The sequence below is a fragment of the Heliangelus exortis genome, chromosome 20 (genome assembly GCF_036169615.1).
Source record: "Heliangelus exortis chromosome 20, bHelExo1.hap1, whole genome shotgun sequence".
In the NCBI taxonomy this organism is placed as follows: Eukaryota; Metazoa; Chordata; class Aves; order Apodiformes; family Trochilidae; genus Heliangelus; species Heliangelus exortis.
In genome coordinates this window covers 6,279,627-6,294,651 of record NC_092441.1, presented here as the reverse complement: position 1 = coordinate 6,294,651, position 15,025 = coordinate 6,279,627, and the positions used below count along the sequence as shown (strand labels likewise).

Below are 15,025 nucleotides of genomic sequence, written 5' to 3'. Positions count from 1 at the left end.
ATGTGTTTAGCAGTGATCTGTGATGTGTTTAGCAGTGATCTGTGATGTGTTTAGCAGTGATCTGTGATGTGTTTAGCAGTGATCTGTGGTGCAGAGGCAGAGAATATCTCAGTACTACAGGCAGAGGTCTAGGACTCCTCTAGGTTGGTTGTGACTGTTTAGGTGCAGTTGCAAAAGGAGTTGAAAGAGTGTGGATATGTTGAGATACATTTAGAAAACCAGTAATGAAGTTATTCTTTACATTTTTTAAGGCATCTCAAGTATTACCCTGTTAATCCTGGTGATCCTGGTGTTCTCTCTCCTGGGTTTGTGACTGACAGGGGTCTCACCCAAACTCACAAGAACACTCATACAAACACTTGGCATTGTTTGTTATTTAATTCTCTGGAGTGGAATTCTTAAACACCTTTCCTCAGATGGAAACATCTCTGTGAGGAGAAGGGCATTAACTGCCTCCCTTTTCTCTTGGTTGTTTTTGTGGTAACAGTTACAGGCAGAGAGAATGAAGGTTTTATTCCCAGATTTCACAATTGTTTTATTCAAATAATATTCTTTCTAGCCCACAGAGTAAGAACATACACAGTTCTACTGGAGTACAAAGCACTTAAGCATGCAGATCTCATGCCCTGTGGGTTTGGGTTTTTTACTGTTAACTTTTATTTTATTAAGGCAACTGGAACAACTGCAGCTGGATGAATCGAGCAGGAAAAAATGACAATGGAGGGGTTAGAAGCAACACAGTGGAGAACAAGTGCAGAGGTGGTCTCTAGCTGCTCCATTTCACAAAAATAATAGCAAAAAAAAGCAGGGAGAGGACGAAGTGACTGTAGAGAAGCACCTTCTCCAGCATGGGCAGAAATGGGTGCAGCTGTGGTTGCTGGTGGGGTGAGGCTGTCTGCCCTTCCTCTGGGCTCTCCTGGGGAAGGTTCAGGAGTTGGACACCTTCCTTGGTGAGGGGTTTTGTGGTCTGGTTGTTCATGTTTCCCACTGCCAGCTTGGTGTGTGCCTCTGCAAAGAGCAAACAGGGGAACTGGTGGGTGACTGCCACAGCTGACTGTCTCTAGGGTTGCCCTGAGGTTACCCACCCTTCCTGAAAGGGACCTGCTGAAAAATGCACCCAACCTCCTTGTTTGAGAGGTTCTGGGTTGTTTTACCTTGTTGGAAACTTGTGAGAACCTTTTCTAAACGCAGGAATTTGTGCTGCTGGTGCAAGAGGAAGAAGGTGTCCAGCACAGCCATGATCATGAGCAGGAAGGTGCCTAAGAAGAAGACCACTACAGGAGGATAGGAAAACAAAGCACAAAGAAAGCCCTTGATAATTGGCATTGTTTTCTTGGATGTAATCCTGTCCACCTCCAGCTGCCTGGTGGGGAAGGGGGGAACTGATAAAGCTGTTCGGGACTTCAGTGTTGATGAAGGTGTCTGTGGACACCCAAAAACCTTCCTCAGGGTTGGTACCTGTGTAAAAATCAGTTTTCAGCCAGAAAAGGTGGGTACCTATTATGGGTGGTTTGTTGGAGGAAGTTGGGAGGATGTTGTTGAGAATCACAGCTAGCATGGAGCTCCCGAGGATGATGGCAATCTGGAAACTGATTTTCTCCTCAAGAGAGCTGGGTCCAAACAGCACAGCCAGGTCCAGCAGATACAGGGCACACGTTGGGAGGATCAGGTTCAGAATATACAGAGTGGGTCTTCTCTTCATGGAAATCTGTTGAAGAAGATGGACACGATGTAGGTGAGCAGGAGAGAAGCCAAAAGGTTGGGTCAAATGTTTGTTCCCCAATGTAGAAAATGATCTTATTTCATTTTGGTTTTGTCTTTTGGTGGCAAATCAGGACAATATAATATGCAAGCAGTGCCATACCACATAGGTGATCATAGAGAAGTTTTCATTATCAAACTCTTCCAGGTACTCTATGATGCTGAGGTTGGTGAATCTCCACTCCCCATCAGTTAGGAAGAAACTCTTGCTTTGTGCCATCATCTCAGCTGACGTCCGTCTGGTCTTTATGATCAGGTCTGATACTGCTTGGGCAGGAGGGAGAGGAGGAGAGAAGTTGGGGAGTTTAGGGGTTTCTTAGAGGTCAGGTGTTTCCCTTTCCCTCCCAACCAAAGGTGTGTGCAGATGGGGACAGGCAGTGTCTCTGGAATTGTTGGGGCTTCTTAGCCCAACAGGGAGAAATTAAAAAGGATTCCAGTGGAAGGACTTGGCTGGACCTCTGGGAATGTGGATCAGAGGGAAAATCTCTGATGATTCAGGATAGCTGTCCTGTGGATGGGAGGCAGGGGGTTTTGTGTCACCTCTGCTTACCTTTCAGCCCTTCCTGTTGGGATAAACTCTGCAGTTTAGATCCCAGAAACTGGCCTTATTTCCCTCATTTCCATGCCTTTCAGGTATGTTTAAAGGTCAGGACTGCAAAGCAAGTCACTTTGTTGCAGGAAGCCTCCCAGACTCTTGGTTTATGGGGACCAGTCCTGGGGGACAACTGCCACAGAACATCCAGATGCTTCCCAAAATGTTGCTGGGAAACACGCCAGAACAGAACGACAGTGTTTCAGCTCATTTTTCCTGCTGTTCCATGGCCTCAGCCCTGCTATAGCCCAGTGTGGGCAGGTGCTGGTGCTAAGGGAACCTGGGGCTGAGCCAGGGTCCAGCTCACCTCTTCCTCCCACCTGTGGCAGCCCCTTGCTGCTGTACCTGGGTAGAGGAACGAAGCCATGGTCAAGTTGCACATCTGGGTGTCAAAGGGAAACATGAGGATCATCAAGCCACACGTTAAGGTGACCTGGAAGGGCTGGGTGGCATTGAAGCTGCCGTCGTAGGCCAGGGACATGTACTCCAGGTTTGAGTTATCTCCGTTCACTCTGGAAGAAACAAAAGTGGAGAGAGACCAAGCTCCAAGCTCCAAGCTCTGCAGTGCTCCCCAGAAGCCTGGGCTGGGAGCTCCCTCAGGGCAGGCTCTGCACCCTCACCCAGCCACGGGCTCTAACAGTGAGAAGAGGAAACCTGGGGCTTGAAGAAGGGCTGGTGGGTGCCTCTGGATGAAGGTTTGTGGTAGCTCTGCACCTCCTCAGGAGCCTCCTTCCTCTCCTCTCTGCTTCCCACTGGCAGGGACTCCTTGCTGGCTCTGCTGGGTTATGGAGCTTCCTCCCTCCCCAGTCCCCCCCAGCCAGATCTGGCTGCCTGCCCATCCCTCCAACAGACCTGTAGCTCTGTCCTCCATCTCCCCACAAACTGCTAAGGGGCAATTCCTCCCGTGACATTCCTGGTCTCTCCTGCAGCCCGGGTGGGACATTTCTGGAGGTGTTACAGAATTACAGAGCCACGAAGTGTTTGGTGTAAGCTGTGGTCACCTACTTCTCTAAGATGAAGATATGGGGAGACCAATATGTCTTCGTGGGCAGACTGATTTTGGAAATGTTACAGAAGTCCCGTGGGTTCCAGGTTGCAAAAGTGTTTTCCCATTCCTGGGGGAAGAAGTTGCAGGAGAGAAATGAGCACCAGGCTCAGCACTGACCCTGTGCATCAGGAGGAGAGGAAGGCTCTGAGGGACTCACCAGGTTCAAGACGAAGTAAACAGTGACTGTTTGGAGCTTTTCGACCTGGAGAAACAAAAGAGAAGATGCTTGGCTGATTTTCCCGAGGTAGATCCAATGCAGAGCTCAGAAGCTTCCCCCTGCTGCTCTTGCAGGGGGCAGCACAAGCTCCAGAAACAGCTCAGGAGAGCTCAAGGATCACGGGTCCTGCGGCTGAAGAGTGGGAACACACGGTCCAGTGGCTTAGAAAAAAAGTAAAAAGTAGAATAATTATTGTTGACATTTTCATGGCAGTGCCCTGCAACTGCAACAACTCTGTCTCTAGAGCCTGCTCTGAAGTGGGCTGTTTGTCTGAACCTGCCTCTGAACTTTTTCCTGGAAGCAGGTGGGAGAAAATACCCCAAATCTTCCAGAAACCCTTTCCAACAGCAGAAAGCTGAAGAAGTGGAAGGGGCTGATTCTGATCCCCGTGGCCTTGCTGGCCCAGCCCTACCTGGCAGGAGACTCAGTCCCCAACTCAGTCACCCAGTTTTCTGCTAGGGAGACGGGACAGGAGTTTTGGGTCCTTACCACGGACAGAATGGCCACCAGCATAAAATCCATCATCACCTCCACAGGCTCCCTCATGTTTGCCTTGGGCAGGATGTGTGCATGCAGCTTGCTGTGAGAGGAGATGTTCAGGTGCTCAATGACATCGTAGTAGGTGCAGACGTACCTTGGAGCAGCCCCTGCTAGGAAAAAAAAAAATAATTCCACTTGAATCACAAAAGGATCAGACAAGATCCCAAGCTGTTGGAGGAAAGTTATAGAGCTGTGAATATGAAAATCATCATTAATGCAGGTGGATGCTCTTATGTAGAGGAGAACAAAATTCCTCAAAGCTTTTAGGTCCCTTTGAAGCTTACCTGTCCCCAGGGAGAAGGTGAGGATGGCTATAAAAGCTCTCTGCATCGTCTCCTGCTTCCAAATAAAGAGGCAAATGGTGCTGTGTGTCTTATGAACAGTTCCAGGCCACGTCAGTTGTTACGTAGAAGTTGATTTAATATTTATTAATGAGGGACAGTTGTTTTGTAAACAGAATCTAGACTTTTAATGTATTTAGTAGCACTGGAAGGAAGAATTTGCTAATGGTTTGATGCACTCAGCTGGCTCTTGGGAGCAGCTTTTAGTTGTGGTAAAGGCAAAGTAAGTTCATTAAAAAAAAGAAATCCAGCAACTTGAGGGAAAGGAAGGGCCCATCTCCACAAAGAAAACACCATGAACCACAGCCACTCAAAAGTAAACTTTGTCTCATTAACAGGGCTGAGAGTCTGGTACAGCCCCACCAGAATGTCACAGGAATTGGTGCTCATGCAAGGTGAGGAATCTGGGGAGGCAGCAGCTCCAGAGCAGCTCAGGCTGTGGGGTGTCAGAGTGTGTCCCCTGGCCCAAAGCACTGAGCCTTTCATGCATCCATTGATTTTCTGTTTCTGTCTTCTTGCTGGTCTCAAGGTGCTTCTCTCAAGGTGCTTCTCTGTGTCTTTATGGTTAAGATAAAAGGCTTGGGAACTTTTTTTTTGCATCTCCTTCTGTCTTCATCTCTGTCACCCTCCTTTCCATCACTGGATATTTTTTCTGCTGTGATTCCAGCGATGCCTTCGGGAGCTGGAAGTGATGGTTCTCTTGTGAGGGAGCAGCTCCAGTTTGTGAGTTCTTGGGAGGACACATCCTGCTGGGACACTGTGGATGGCACCTTCTTACCACAGCCTCTGGTTGTGTCCAACATTGGAGGTGGGAAGTGTTTGGGCTATAAACCAGGGTTTGAATTGGACACAAGGAGCACGAGAAGTGGGGGTGACCCCTGTGTTGGGATTTGGGGGCTGTGTTGGTTGTTGGAGCTTATGCTGGTGGGTGACAGTGTCACTGGAGGTGGGACGATGCTGAGCCCCCAGCGTGGTGCTAGAGGTGCCTTGGCTTCCAGCAGCCCCTGCCAGCAGCTGGTGGCTGTGAGCTGGCAGCTGTCCTGTCCCTCTGAAAACTTTTGGTACCCACCGGGTCCTGTCGCGGCCATGTCCTGGGCTGCACCTCCCGCCGGGCTCATCCTCCCTCCTGCGGCAGCTTCCCCGGGAAGGGGGGGGGGGAAGCGGGATCCATGTGGTTCTTGCGAGGCTGGATGAGGTGATGGGGTGACTGGGATGCTCAGCCTGAGCCCTCCCGGCGAAGGGCCCAGGACCAACCCCCCTGCTCCAGGGAAGCCGCGAATCCCCCCCAGACCTCCCGGGCTGCGACAGCAAACACCCCGACCCCGGCCGGGAACTCTGGAATCCCCTGGCACCCGGGGGGGATCCGGGAGGGATCCGGGGGGGCCCAAGGGGGGTGGGAGCGATGCTGGGGGTTGGCAGCAGGGCCGGGGGGCTCCACAGTAACGACCGCGTGGCCTAATGGATAAGGCGTCTGACTTCGGATCAGAAGATTGAGGGTTCGAGTCCCTTCGTGGTCGTCTCCCCCGTTCTTTTCCTCCCCACTTTTTAAAGCCGCTCCGGTTTTTCTCCCCGTCCCCTTCCCACCCCTTCTCCTTACGGGGCGGAGGGACAAAGCGCACCCGGGTTCGGTCCGTGGTACCTCCGCCACCCTCTGCCCCTTTCCCGCTCCGGGTGCAGTCCGGCTCTGCGCCCCGCTCCTCCGGACCCCCCCCGGATCCTCCCCGGATCCATCTCCCCTCCGGGCCGGGTCCCGCCGGGTCCCCCCCGGGGTTCGGGGCCCTTCCCGTCGGCCCGGGCGCGCGCCGTGCGCAGCCCCAGTGGCCTAATGGATAAGGCACTGGCCTCCTAAGCCAGGGATTGTGGGTTCGAGTCCCATCTGGGGTGAGCCCCCACCGCTACTTTTTGCCGGTCCCTCAATCCCTCTTTTTGTATGCTCCTTGCTCCCGTTCCAGTGCCACCAGCCCGGCCTCTTCCTTCCACTCCTGCCAGCCGGGCGGTGGCTTTGGTTGCTTGGCAGGAAGATGTCCCCCTACTCCATCGCAGGGAGATGAATGCACTGGGAGAGCCCAGAGGTGGGAATGAAACAGCCCTGGGGAGTGTGGGTGTCTGAGAAGAGCTGCAGGGAGAGCTTCAGGAGGACAGACTAAAAAGGGAGGCTGGAATGGGCCAGGATGTGAATTCTGGGACAACAAGATAACCACAGCAACTCCAGGCTCACTCACTGTGCCAGCAACCACTGCACATGAGCTGTACAGGGTGCTGTACAGGGTGCTGTACAGGGTGGTGTACAGGGTGCTGTAGGGATGGTGTCACAGCCTCTGGTCCCAAATTCACCTGGCCAGTCGCATGGTCCCTTGTGCTGAGCACTCAGGCGAGGACCAGAGCTACTGTCCTGGGACCTGTTGATGAAAGGATGAATTTTGCAGAAGGGCCAATGAAATAGTGGGCTTTGGAGAGGTGAACATGGGCCTTTTTCCAGGTGTCCCAAAAGGTGCAAAAGCAGAGCATTTAAAGCTGTTTTTTCAAACTTCAGGCAGAGCTGGGTCTGTTTTTTATTTCAGCTGCATTTTCACCTCCCTTTGGCTGCTCTGCATGTCACCAGCTGTGTCTGACCCCCCCAAAAAGCCAACTGATGCTGGGGGATGGCTACCTTGCAGGTGTCATGCAAACCTCTTCTCAGAGCAAGACAAGCTATGATGGGAAGAAAGCTTTGCTCCTCTGCCAGAAACTGGACCTCCATGGGGGGATGGTGGTTGGGGCTGTGCAGCTTGATCATGCTGCCCTGGGTCCAGAGTCCCCACCTAAGTGTCTTTGGGATGACCTCTCAGGTTCTGTTGCAGGAAAAGCTGCTCTGAGGTACTTTTCCTATGGAGTTAATGGATTTTTAAAAGGTAGCTGTGGTCAGGGTGAGAGCATACTTGTAAAATTGAAAGTGAAGATTCTTTCTAAGTAATTTTTCTCTGTTAGGTGTGGGAAGAAATGACTCTGATGCCTGGAAAATAGCAAACCTGTCCTGGACCACCAGCATCCCCAGGCAGCCAAGTTCCTGCACAACTCAGCAAACCCTGCTTGCTCTGGGGGCAAGAGAAGGCACTAAGGGGGATCTCCAGGATGCTATTGCCTGAGATCAGTTGACTTCCACTTCTTTCATTGCCCAGCTTCAGGGCTGTGATTGAAAGCGTGGCCAGAGCATATTTTTTTTTACATCCTTACAATCTGAATGGCATCAGGTGGCTTTCTGGGGGGTGTTTGATCACTTGGCTTCCTATGTGCAATGTTTTCTTTACATCTCCTGGAGCTGCTGTACCCAAAGCCCCTCTGGGATTTCCTGGTGGCAGCATCATGGGAGACCTGGGCTGGTTCACTGAGTGGTCTGAGGGATTTCCATCGCTGAAGGCCTCATTCAGGAGGCACCGAGTTTTGTTCCTGCAGTTTCTCTCCTTTCCTGCTGCTGGAGCACTCAGCTTCGGGCATCAGAGGGCTGAACCCGTGCTGCTCCTCATCACTGGCAGTGTCTCTGCTGCCTGGTGGGTGAGTTCTGGGGTGCAGAGAGGGGAGAAACAGCCCTGGGGAAGTGGTGTAGTGACCCGTGGTTTTCTCAGGGCTGCAATTCTCAGTGTCACTGTGACCCTCACACTGAACGCTGTCACAGGAAAGGACGAGTTGCCTGCATGGTCTCGGCTGCCCCCATCCTTCCTTCACCAGCGATGCCCCCCAGGCACTCCCTTCCCTTCCCTGAGGCTGGAGACCTCAGCTTTGCCTTTCCGTGGGGATGAGGCTGGGCAGGGATGTGGCTCAGGGAGGGGCAGGGTGACCCAGCAGCTCTGTGCCAGGGGGTGTGGGTGCCTCCTGGGTGCTGTCCCCCCCCGGGTGCTGTCCCCCCCGGGTGCTGTCCCCGTTTCTGTTCTGAAATGCTGGCATCCTGCTTGAGCAGCCGGCGGCAAAGCTGGGGGCAGGAGGGGATTGCCCCCGCTCCAGCCAGCAGGAATCCTGCCCGGCAGAGTCCCCATCGGCACACAGGGGGTAAACTGAGGCTGGGGGGCTCTGCAATGACCTGTTGGCATGGGGGGTCCCATTGAGGGGATGGACACCCCCACCAGCTCCCCCATGTGAACAGCATCGAGTCGGGAGGGACAGCTGCGATTCCGGGAGGGATGGGAGTGTCTGCAGTGCACAGGGGGTGGGGGGGACCCCCTGGGACCTCCCGGGACCCCCCCCGGTGTGTGTCACCATCCCCAAAATGCTTTTATGGGGGACCACGTGGCCTAATGGATAAGGCGTCTGACTTCGGATCAGAAGACTGAGGGTTCGAGTCCCTTCGTGGTTGTTTTAAATCCACGAGAGATCATCAAATCATTTAATTGGCAGGGGGCGACCGATACGCCGTGAAGTCTCAATGGGGCAAAGCTCGGGGAAATAGGGGCAGTTTTTGGGGGTAGAATTCGGGTGGGATCTGCCCTGTGTATTCTCGCGGATCTCCGGGACCGCCTGGATTGGTGCCCGCGATGCTCAGCCCCAGGTGCGTCCGGTTACCGGGGGCGTGGGATAAAAGGGGCGGGCTGGGGAGGAGCTTTGCAGCGTGCAGAGAGCGTCGGGGGAGGTACGGAGAGGCCGGGGGCGTAGGGGGGCTGCGTGTGGGGAGGGGAGATCCTGATAGTGTCACCCACCTCCCTCGCGAGGGGCGATTTTGCAGGGAGTGATGTACCTGCCACCCAGGATGGGACTCGATCCGTCAGACCCTTCCTCAGGAGGTCACGGCTTTATCCTTTCGGCCCCAGGGACCGCACGAGAGCTGCACCCCCCCCCCTGCCCTCCCTCTCCCCGTTTCCGGGGGGTCCGGAGCCACCGGGAGCGAAGGGGTTGGGGGGATCTTATTAATCTCTGTTACTGCCGAAAACCAGCGATGGGCACCGGCACCTCCCGCCCCGCCGGCTCCAGAGCGCGGGGTGGGGCCGGCCGGGCGGAGCCGGGCCCGTGGCGGGGGTCTCCAGCCCTTCCCCGCACCACCCGTCTCCGACCCGTCCGGTCCCGGTGTCTCTGGGCCGTGCACGGAGTTGGGGCTGCGCTGGCCGGGTGGTGGAGGGAGGGAGGAGAGCGGCTTAGAGGGGACGGTCCGGCATGGCAGGGGTTGTGCCCCGGGGGTGCGGGACACCGCCCCATCCCCACACACCGCGGGCACGATCCCCTCCGGCCAGCAGAGAGTTAAGAGAAGGCACCAGAACGTTCGTAGACGTAGCCCCAGTGGCCTAATGGATAAGGCACTGGCCTCCTAAGCCAGGGATTGTGGGTTCGAGTCCCATCTGGGGTGACTCTTTTCTGCTCCGGGCTGGTTCCGGGTGAGATGGTCCCGGTTGGGCCGGGGGGAGCGATGCTGTCCCGTCCTGGGTCACTCCCTGCACCCTTCGCAGTGCTGCAAGCAAGGAGCGTCCTTGGCACTGTGCCGGGGGTGGTTTTTCACGTTTGCAGTCCCCAGCTACTTCTGGATCCCGAGATGTGCCGGATTTCTGCCAAGTTTTGCAAACCTGACTCAAAATCTGCGGAGGGAGAGGTGAGGGGCAGGCGGGAGGTGCCCCAGGGGGCTCCTGGTCATGGGAGGGCTCAGCTGGGGTTGGATCTATCCCAGTCAATGATGAGTTTCAGGAGAAAAGTTTCTCGGCATTGCTCCCCGGGGTGGGCAGGGTGTGCAGAGCTTTCCTGGCACCCATGTGCCCCTGCAGCCCATTTTGGGGAGGGCATGGGATTTTGGAAATGTTAACACTGATGTGATGATCTGTGTGAAGGGAGAGCTCAGAAATCCCTCTTCTAAAGGGAGAGACACCTTAGTGCACCCCACATAAATTCCAGAGACTTCCATCATCTTAGTTGTTTTCCTTTCCTAAAACACAATCACTTCTCCTCACCCCAGGTGGGACTCGAACCCACAATCCCTGACTTAGAAGGCCAGTGCCTTGTCCATTAGGCCACTGGGGCCCCATAAAGTAATAAAAAATGTTCAATTTTGGTATTTCTGAGACTTCCCTCCCCCCTTCCTTCCCGCACTCCCCATCAGTGAATTGATCTGATAGTGGTGGAAGCCACCAAACTGCACCATAGCCCTGTTTGAGCAGGATCCATGAGTGATTCTGGAAGCCCAAGACTCAGCCTGAGGTTTTTTTGGAATTCCATCTCAAGGACCAGAAGCCTCCTGTACTTACAAGGGGTGGTTCTGAACAGAGGGCAACTGCCTCCTGCCAGATTCCTTCCAGGGCTTTAGGTTAATCCAACAAACCAACATGCACTTTCTTTGGTTAGGAAGCAACCACACCAAAATTAGAAATTAATTTGCTTGAAGTGATGAATACTCCCCCCAGATCTGCAGCTGTGTATGTGCTAAGCAGCAGTGGGTGCTCCCATGGAGCAGAGGGCTGGGTGAAGGGCACAAAGAAGAAAAACAAGGAGCTGACAAAAATCTGAATTTTTTAAGTTTCTTCTAAGCATGCATAATCATTTTTCTGCAAAATGACTGGCAGTGCATCATTAGGTTCAAAAGGAGATGTTAAATATTTTTATTTACACTTTTAGTCCATTTTTATTCAACACAGCTTCCGAGTTTAGCATCATCTACAGCTGCCAAGCCCATTTCTTTATAAAGATGGTTTGCCACAGACTCTGATCTCTGCTGCTCTCAGTCAAAGTCTGCCTTCCTGCTCTGCTTTATACTTGAGTGTATCTTTTTCTGTCGTAGTCGTTCACGGTTCATTTTTTCCACCCTAGAACAGAATGAAAAGATCCTTTAGTGTAGATAAAAATATATTTAAATATTCAACTTTGAACACAGTTATAATGTAGAATTGAGAAGCTGATAAATGGCCACAGACAGAAAAAAAACCTGTCCTTGTTCTTGGGGTGCTACCCAGGAGTGCAGTTAAGATCTAATACACTACTGATTATTAATTTTTATTTTATAAAAATGGAAACAAAAATGTTTGTGAGTAGGAAGAACTGCAGTAGGAGGCTGCAAACTTAACTGTGGAACATGATCATCTGAACCCATCTCAAACCAAGGCCCTACCTCTCTATGAGTTTCTGTGAAGTCTCCTTGGACACCACCTTGGGCTTCTCAGTGGCCTCTGTCACCATGGTTCTGATTTTTTCCAGACAAATTGCCAGGTTCCTCATTTGGTACCGGCTCTCCTCAGAGTTCACAATCAGCTCCCCAGCTCTGTTTATCTTATTCCTGTGCTAAAGAGGGGAAAACACAGTGTGAGCCCTGAAAGCCCCCTTAGACTTGTCAGGTTCTGGTGACATTGGGGCCGTGGTGGGAAGGCAGTTACCATCAGTGCCATTTTCTGTCTTGTAGCTTCTGGGATCCACTCAGCTGACGCCAGGTGGAACCGAACCTCAGCCTTGGTATTCACTGGGAGGAGAAACAGGAGATTTTTTTACAAGGTAACTCCTCACTTTCCTAAATTTTATGAGAATTCAGTCTGTTCGCTGCTACCTTTGATCATGGGATGATTCCAGTATTAATTTCCTGAAAAAGCCCACTTTTTTGGTATTGCTATATTTTTCCAACCTGCTCTGTAAGACAAACTCTACATTTTTATGGAGGTTCTATCATGGTATTTGACTCCCAAAACATCAGAAGTGTTTTTTTGTTATTAGCAGTCACTAACTAAGGCTATGGCAGAACAGGAAGGATTTTCAGTTTATTTGAAGCTGAGAATCTACTGCACTTTTTTTTTGAGTCAAGTAAAGTAAAACTGATTAGACAGAAGTGGTGCTTTGTGTGATGCCTGCAGAGCAGCAATCCCAGTTAGAATCCCTCTAGGAGAATCCAAGGTGGTACCACTGGTCAGAGCCCTGTGAAGCTCTGTTAGCACACAGGGTAATGACAATGAGAACTGAGCACTGCTCAGCACAGTATTTCACCACAAAGTTCTGAAGAAGCAATTTCAATATTGGGATTTTTCCTTAAGTCTCCTCCTCACCTTTATTAACATTCTGCCCTCCTGGGCCACTGCTCCGGCTGTAGGACACGGTCAGACGAGCTGGAAAAGAGCAGCAGGAGCAGCACTGAGCAGGGGACACATCCCCAGCTGGTTCTGCCCAGGGAGTGGGGACGATTGGGCTGCAGCAGGGGAACACACACCTGTGACCCGGTGCTGCTTTCACTCTGGGTTTAGCCCTGTGCACCGACCCTGCAATCCGGAACCGAACCCACCACCCGAACCCAGCCCAGGGTGACCCAGCCCAGAGGTGGGGAACAGCTCTGCTTCGGGGGGGTGGGGGGAGGGACTCACCCAGGGGGATGTCGAGCGCGGGTGGCGGCTTCTGCTCCTGCAAAACACCCGGGGGGCCGTGTGAGGAGATGAGCGAGACCGGGGGGGGGGAAACCCATCAGTCCCTATCGGAACCCATCGGTCCCAATCGGTCCGAGGAGAGGGAACAGACCCGGACCGGAGCGCCCTGGCCCCGCCCACCGTAAAAAACCACGCCCCCTTACAACAGGCCACGCCCACATAGGCCCCGCTGCATCAATCTTCGTCTGCAGAGACCACGCCCCCAGTACAAACCACGCCCATAAACCAGCAGACCACGCCCACCAGCAACAAACCACGCCCGCGCTTTCGTCAATCCCCGCTAAGCCCCGCCCCCTGCCCCCCCCATCGCCTCTCACCGTGCCGCCGCCACTGGTTCCGTCCCGCTGCGGCGGGTACAGCTTGTCCAGGCTGTGGGCGCTGCGGTACTCGGTCGCGCTGTCCCACTGCAAGAACCGGGCGGCGAGAAGCCCCACCCGCGCCTGACACAAACGCCGCAGACTGTGCGCCGCCATCTTTGCTTCCGCCCCGCGCTTCCTCTGCGCGCTGTCCCCTCGGAAACGGCGGCTGAATCTTGCGTTCCGGGGCGGGGCCCGTGGGGGCGGGGGGGCTGTGGGGTGTGCGTGGGCTCTGGATGGGATAAGGATGGGAATGCGTGGGGTTTGTGGTGTCCGTGAGGTCTGCAGGGGTGTGTTTGTGGGGTGGGAGCTCTCTGGGGCACTGTGTGGGGGATGAGTGAGGTGTGAGGGGACCTGGGGGGGTCTGTGGGGGTTCTGGGGCTACGTGGGGTCTGGGGGGAGGATGCTGGGGATGAGGATGCTGATGGCTGGGGGGTGACTGGGGGTACCATCAGCTCCTTGGGGTGCAGGCAGTGGTGGAGGACAGCGTGGTCCTGCCTGCACCGTGGTAAGGTGATGGTGAGCTGTGGGTATAAAAGTGAAAGCACGTGCAGTGTTATTTTTTTTTTCCCAGTTGTCTAGGGTTTGCACCTGGGATGCTTCAGCTTTCAGATTTTTACCAGCTCAAGAGTGCTTAAAAGTTTTATATCTGTGTATGTATTTCTTATGACTGCTGATACAGCAGCACGTACATATTTCCAGGTCAGTAAAATCGATGCTGAGGTGGATGCAGGGAGTGAAGAACTTATGGAAATCCTCCCGTTCTTGCTCTGGTTTGAGCTGTCAGGTTTGCTTGACAAGAAACACGTTCAGGAGGGGCAGGGGTTGCTATTTCTGGCAGCAGGAAAAGGCACAGGCAGGGATGGGGCTGCTCTGGTGTTGTGACAGGAGCTGATGATCTGTTTAGAACTGAAGGTGAAGTCAAAGGGGGGGTTTCAAAGCTGATACAAAGGCAGCATGGCTGGGGATCTGAGCTGGGTCTCATCTTGATAATCAGCACAAAATCAGGAAAACAATCTTCAGGAAGGGAGCACATCCTGAATGTTGATGGTCTGTCTGCCCTGAGCAAGGCTGAACAGTGCTCAGGGCCAGGGAGGGTTCCTTACATCATTGTAATTGAATCTCTGTGTCCTGGGGTTCTTCTGCTCTGCTTCCCCTGTCCAAAGTCAGGTGAAACCAGAATGCTTTCAGGAACAAAAACACCCAACAGACCTACCAGAGACAAACCATGCCATCTGGTGACCTTAATTTCTAATGAGGGACAGGTAAACGTTTGTGATTTGTAGCCAGAGGGATGGGTAAAATATCTAAAGCAGGATGAATCATTTTACCAACTGGTGTTGAAGGTATCAGTGGTGTTTTTGTGCCAAGGTCAGTGTCCTGGTACAGTGCACAGAGGGGCTGGGGAAGGAGCTTGGAGTCACTCAGTTGAAGCCAAACCCCTCTAGAAGGACAAATCTCTGGTTTTGCTCAGTTCCCACACAGCTCTGTTGGTGCAGGAGCTGTAAGGAGCCATCCCTGAAACGTGATGCAAAAGCTGATGAGGAGGGGATTGCTCCTGGTGTGAGTGGGGGCACAACCCATTAAAGAAGGGGCAAATCAGGACTTTGAGGGATCTTCCAGAAGGTCTCAGCTCCTGTAAAAGGGAGGATTGCTGAATCAGGAATTCTCTTTCCCCTTGAGAGTTTGAGTGCTGTAAAACCCTTGAATTTGTGCTTCCATCTCTGTAATGGTGGTTGCTTTTCTGAAGGGTTACTCAAGCTGGTGGTGAAGTGAGAAGCCAGACAAGATCTGATGGAAATGCATTTGTGTAAATGTCATCTGTCAA

The 15,025-nt window shown here is 53.0% G+C and overlaps 2 protein-coding genes, 1 long non-coding RNA gene and 5 other non-coding genes across 8 annotated transcripts; 4 read left to right on the top strand and 4 right to left on the bottom strand.

Moving 5' to 3' along the window:
- Positions 1–399: 399 nt before the first annotated feature.
- On the bottom strand, positions 400–2,859 carry LOC139805527 (5-hydroxytryptamine receptor 3A-like). Its single transcript, XM_071764047.1, has 4 exons — positions 2,699–2,859; positions 1,865–2,025; positions 1,498–1,708; positions 400–1,274 (listed from the first exon to the last, which is right to left on the bottom strand). The coding sequence occupies exons 1-4, from the start codon at positions 2,832–2,834 to the stop codon at positions 1,078–1,080; spliced, it is 705 nt and encodes a 234-aa protein (XP_071620148.1). The 5' UTR covers positions 2,835–2,859; the 3' UTR covers positions 400–1,077.
- A 415-nt stretch (positions 2,860–3,274) lies between these two features.
- LOC139805780 (uncharacterized) lies at positions 3,275–4,324 on the bottom strand. The gene is made up of 3 exons (XR_011729993.1): positions 4,108–4,324; positions 3,559–3,603; positions 3,275–3,468 (listed from the first exon to the last, which is right to left on the bottom strand). It is a non-coding gene; the product is annotated as an uncharacterized lncRNA (long non-coding RNA).
- A 1,619-nt stretch (positions 4,325–5,943) lies between these two features.
- On the top strand, positions 5,944–6,016 carry TRNAR-UCG (transfer RNA arginine (anticodon UCG)). The gene has a single exon. It is a non-coding gene; the product is annotated as a tRNA-Arg (tRNA).
- Positions 6,017–6,310: 294 nt separating this feature from the next.
- TRNAR-CCU (transfer RNA arginine (anticodon CCU)) lies at positions 6,311–6,383 on the top strand. Its single transcript has one exon. It is a non-coding gene; the product is annotated as a tRNA-Arg (tRNA).
- Positions 6,384–8,753: 2,370 nt separating this feature from the next.
- Positions 8,754–8,826, top strand: TRNAR-UCG (transfer RNA arginine (anticodon UCG)). The gene has a single exon. It is a non-coding gene; the product is annotated as a tRNA-Arg (tRNA).
- A 908-nt stretch (positions 8,827–9,734) lies between these two features.
- TRNAR-CCU (transfer RNA arginine (anticodon CCU)) lies at positions 9,735–9,807 on the top strand. Its single transcript has one exon. It is a non-coding gene; the product is annotated as a tRNA-Arg (tRNA).
- A 589-nt stretch (positions 9,808–10,396) lies between these two features.
- Positions 10,397–10,469, bottom strand: TRNAR-UCU (transfer RNA arginine (anticodon UCU)). Its single transcript has one exon. It is a non-coding gene; the product is annotated as a tRNA-Arg (tRNA).
- A 546-nt stretch (positions 10,470–11,015) lies between these two features.
- MRPL58 (mitochondrial ribosomal protein L58) lies at positions 11,016–13,346 on the bottom strand. Its single transcript, XM_071764140.1, has 6 exons — positions 13,159–13,346; positions 12,782–12,818; positions 12,470–12,529; positions 11,813–11,895; positions 11,551–11,720; positions 11,016–11,248 (listed from the first exon to the last, which is right to left on the bottom strand). The coding sequence occupies exons 1-6, from the start codon at positions 13,312–13,314 to the stop codon at positions 11,164–11,166; spliced, it is 591 nt and encodes a 196-aa protein (XP_071620241.1). The 5' UTR covers positions 13,315–13,346; the 3' UTR covers positions 11,016–11,163.
- Between the last annotated feature and the right edge of the window lie 1,679 nt (positions 13,347–15,025).

Excerpts from the sequence above, each read along its gene's own strand:
- LOC139805527 (XM_071764047.1), bottom strand. The coding sequence starts at position 2,834 with ATGTCCCTGGCCTACGACGGCAGCTTCAATGCCACCCAGCCCTTCCAG. Across the intron at positions 2,026-2,698 it reads GGCTTCGTTCCTCTACCCAG|TATCAGACCTGATCATAAAG; the intron begins GTACAGCAGCAA and ends CTGCCCAAGCAG. Across the intron at positions 1,275-1,497 it reads CAACAAACCACCCATAATAG|TGGTCTTCTTCTTAGGCACC; the intron begins GTACCCACCTTT and ends ATCCTCCTGTAG.
- MRPL58 (XM_071764140.1), bottom strand. The coding sequence starts at position 13,314 with ATGGCGGCGCACAGTCTGCGGCGTTTGTGTCAGGCGCGGGTGGGGCTT. Across the intron at positions 11,896-12,469 it reads AGGGCAGAATGTTAATAAAG|TGAATACCAAGGCTGAGGTT; the intron begins GTGAGGAGGAGA and ends TTCTCCTCCCAG. Across the intron at positions 11,721-11,812 it reads GACAGAAAATGGCACTGATG|CACAGGAATAAGATAAACAG; the intron begins GTAACTGCCTTC and ends TCCCCTCTTTAG.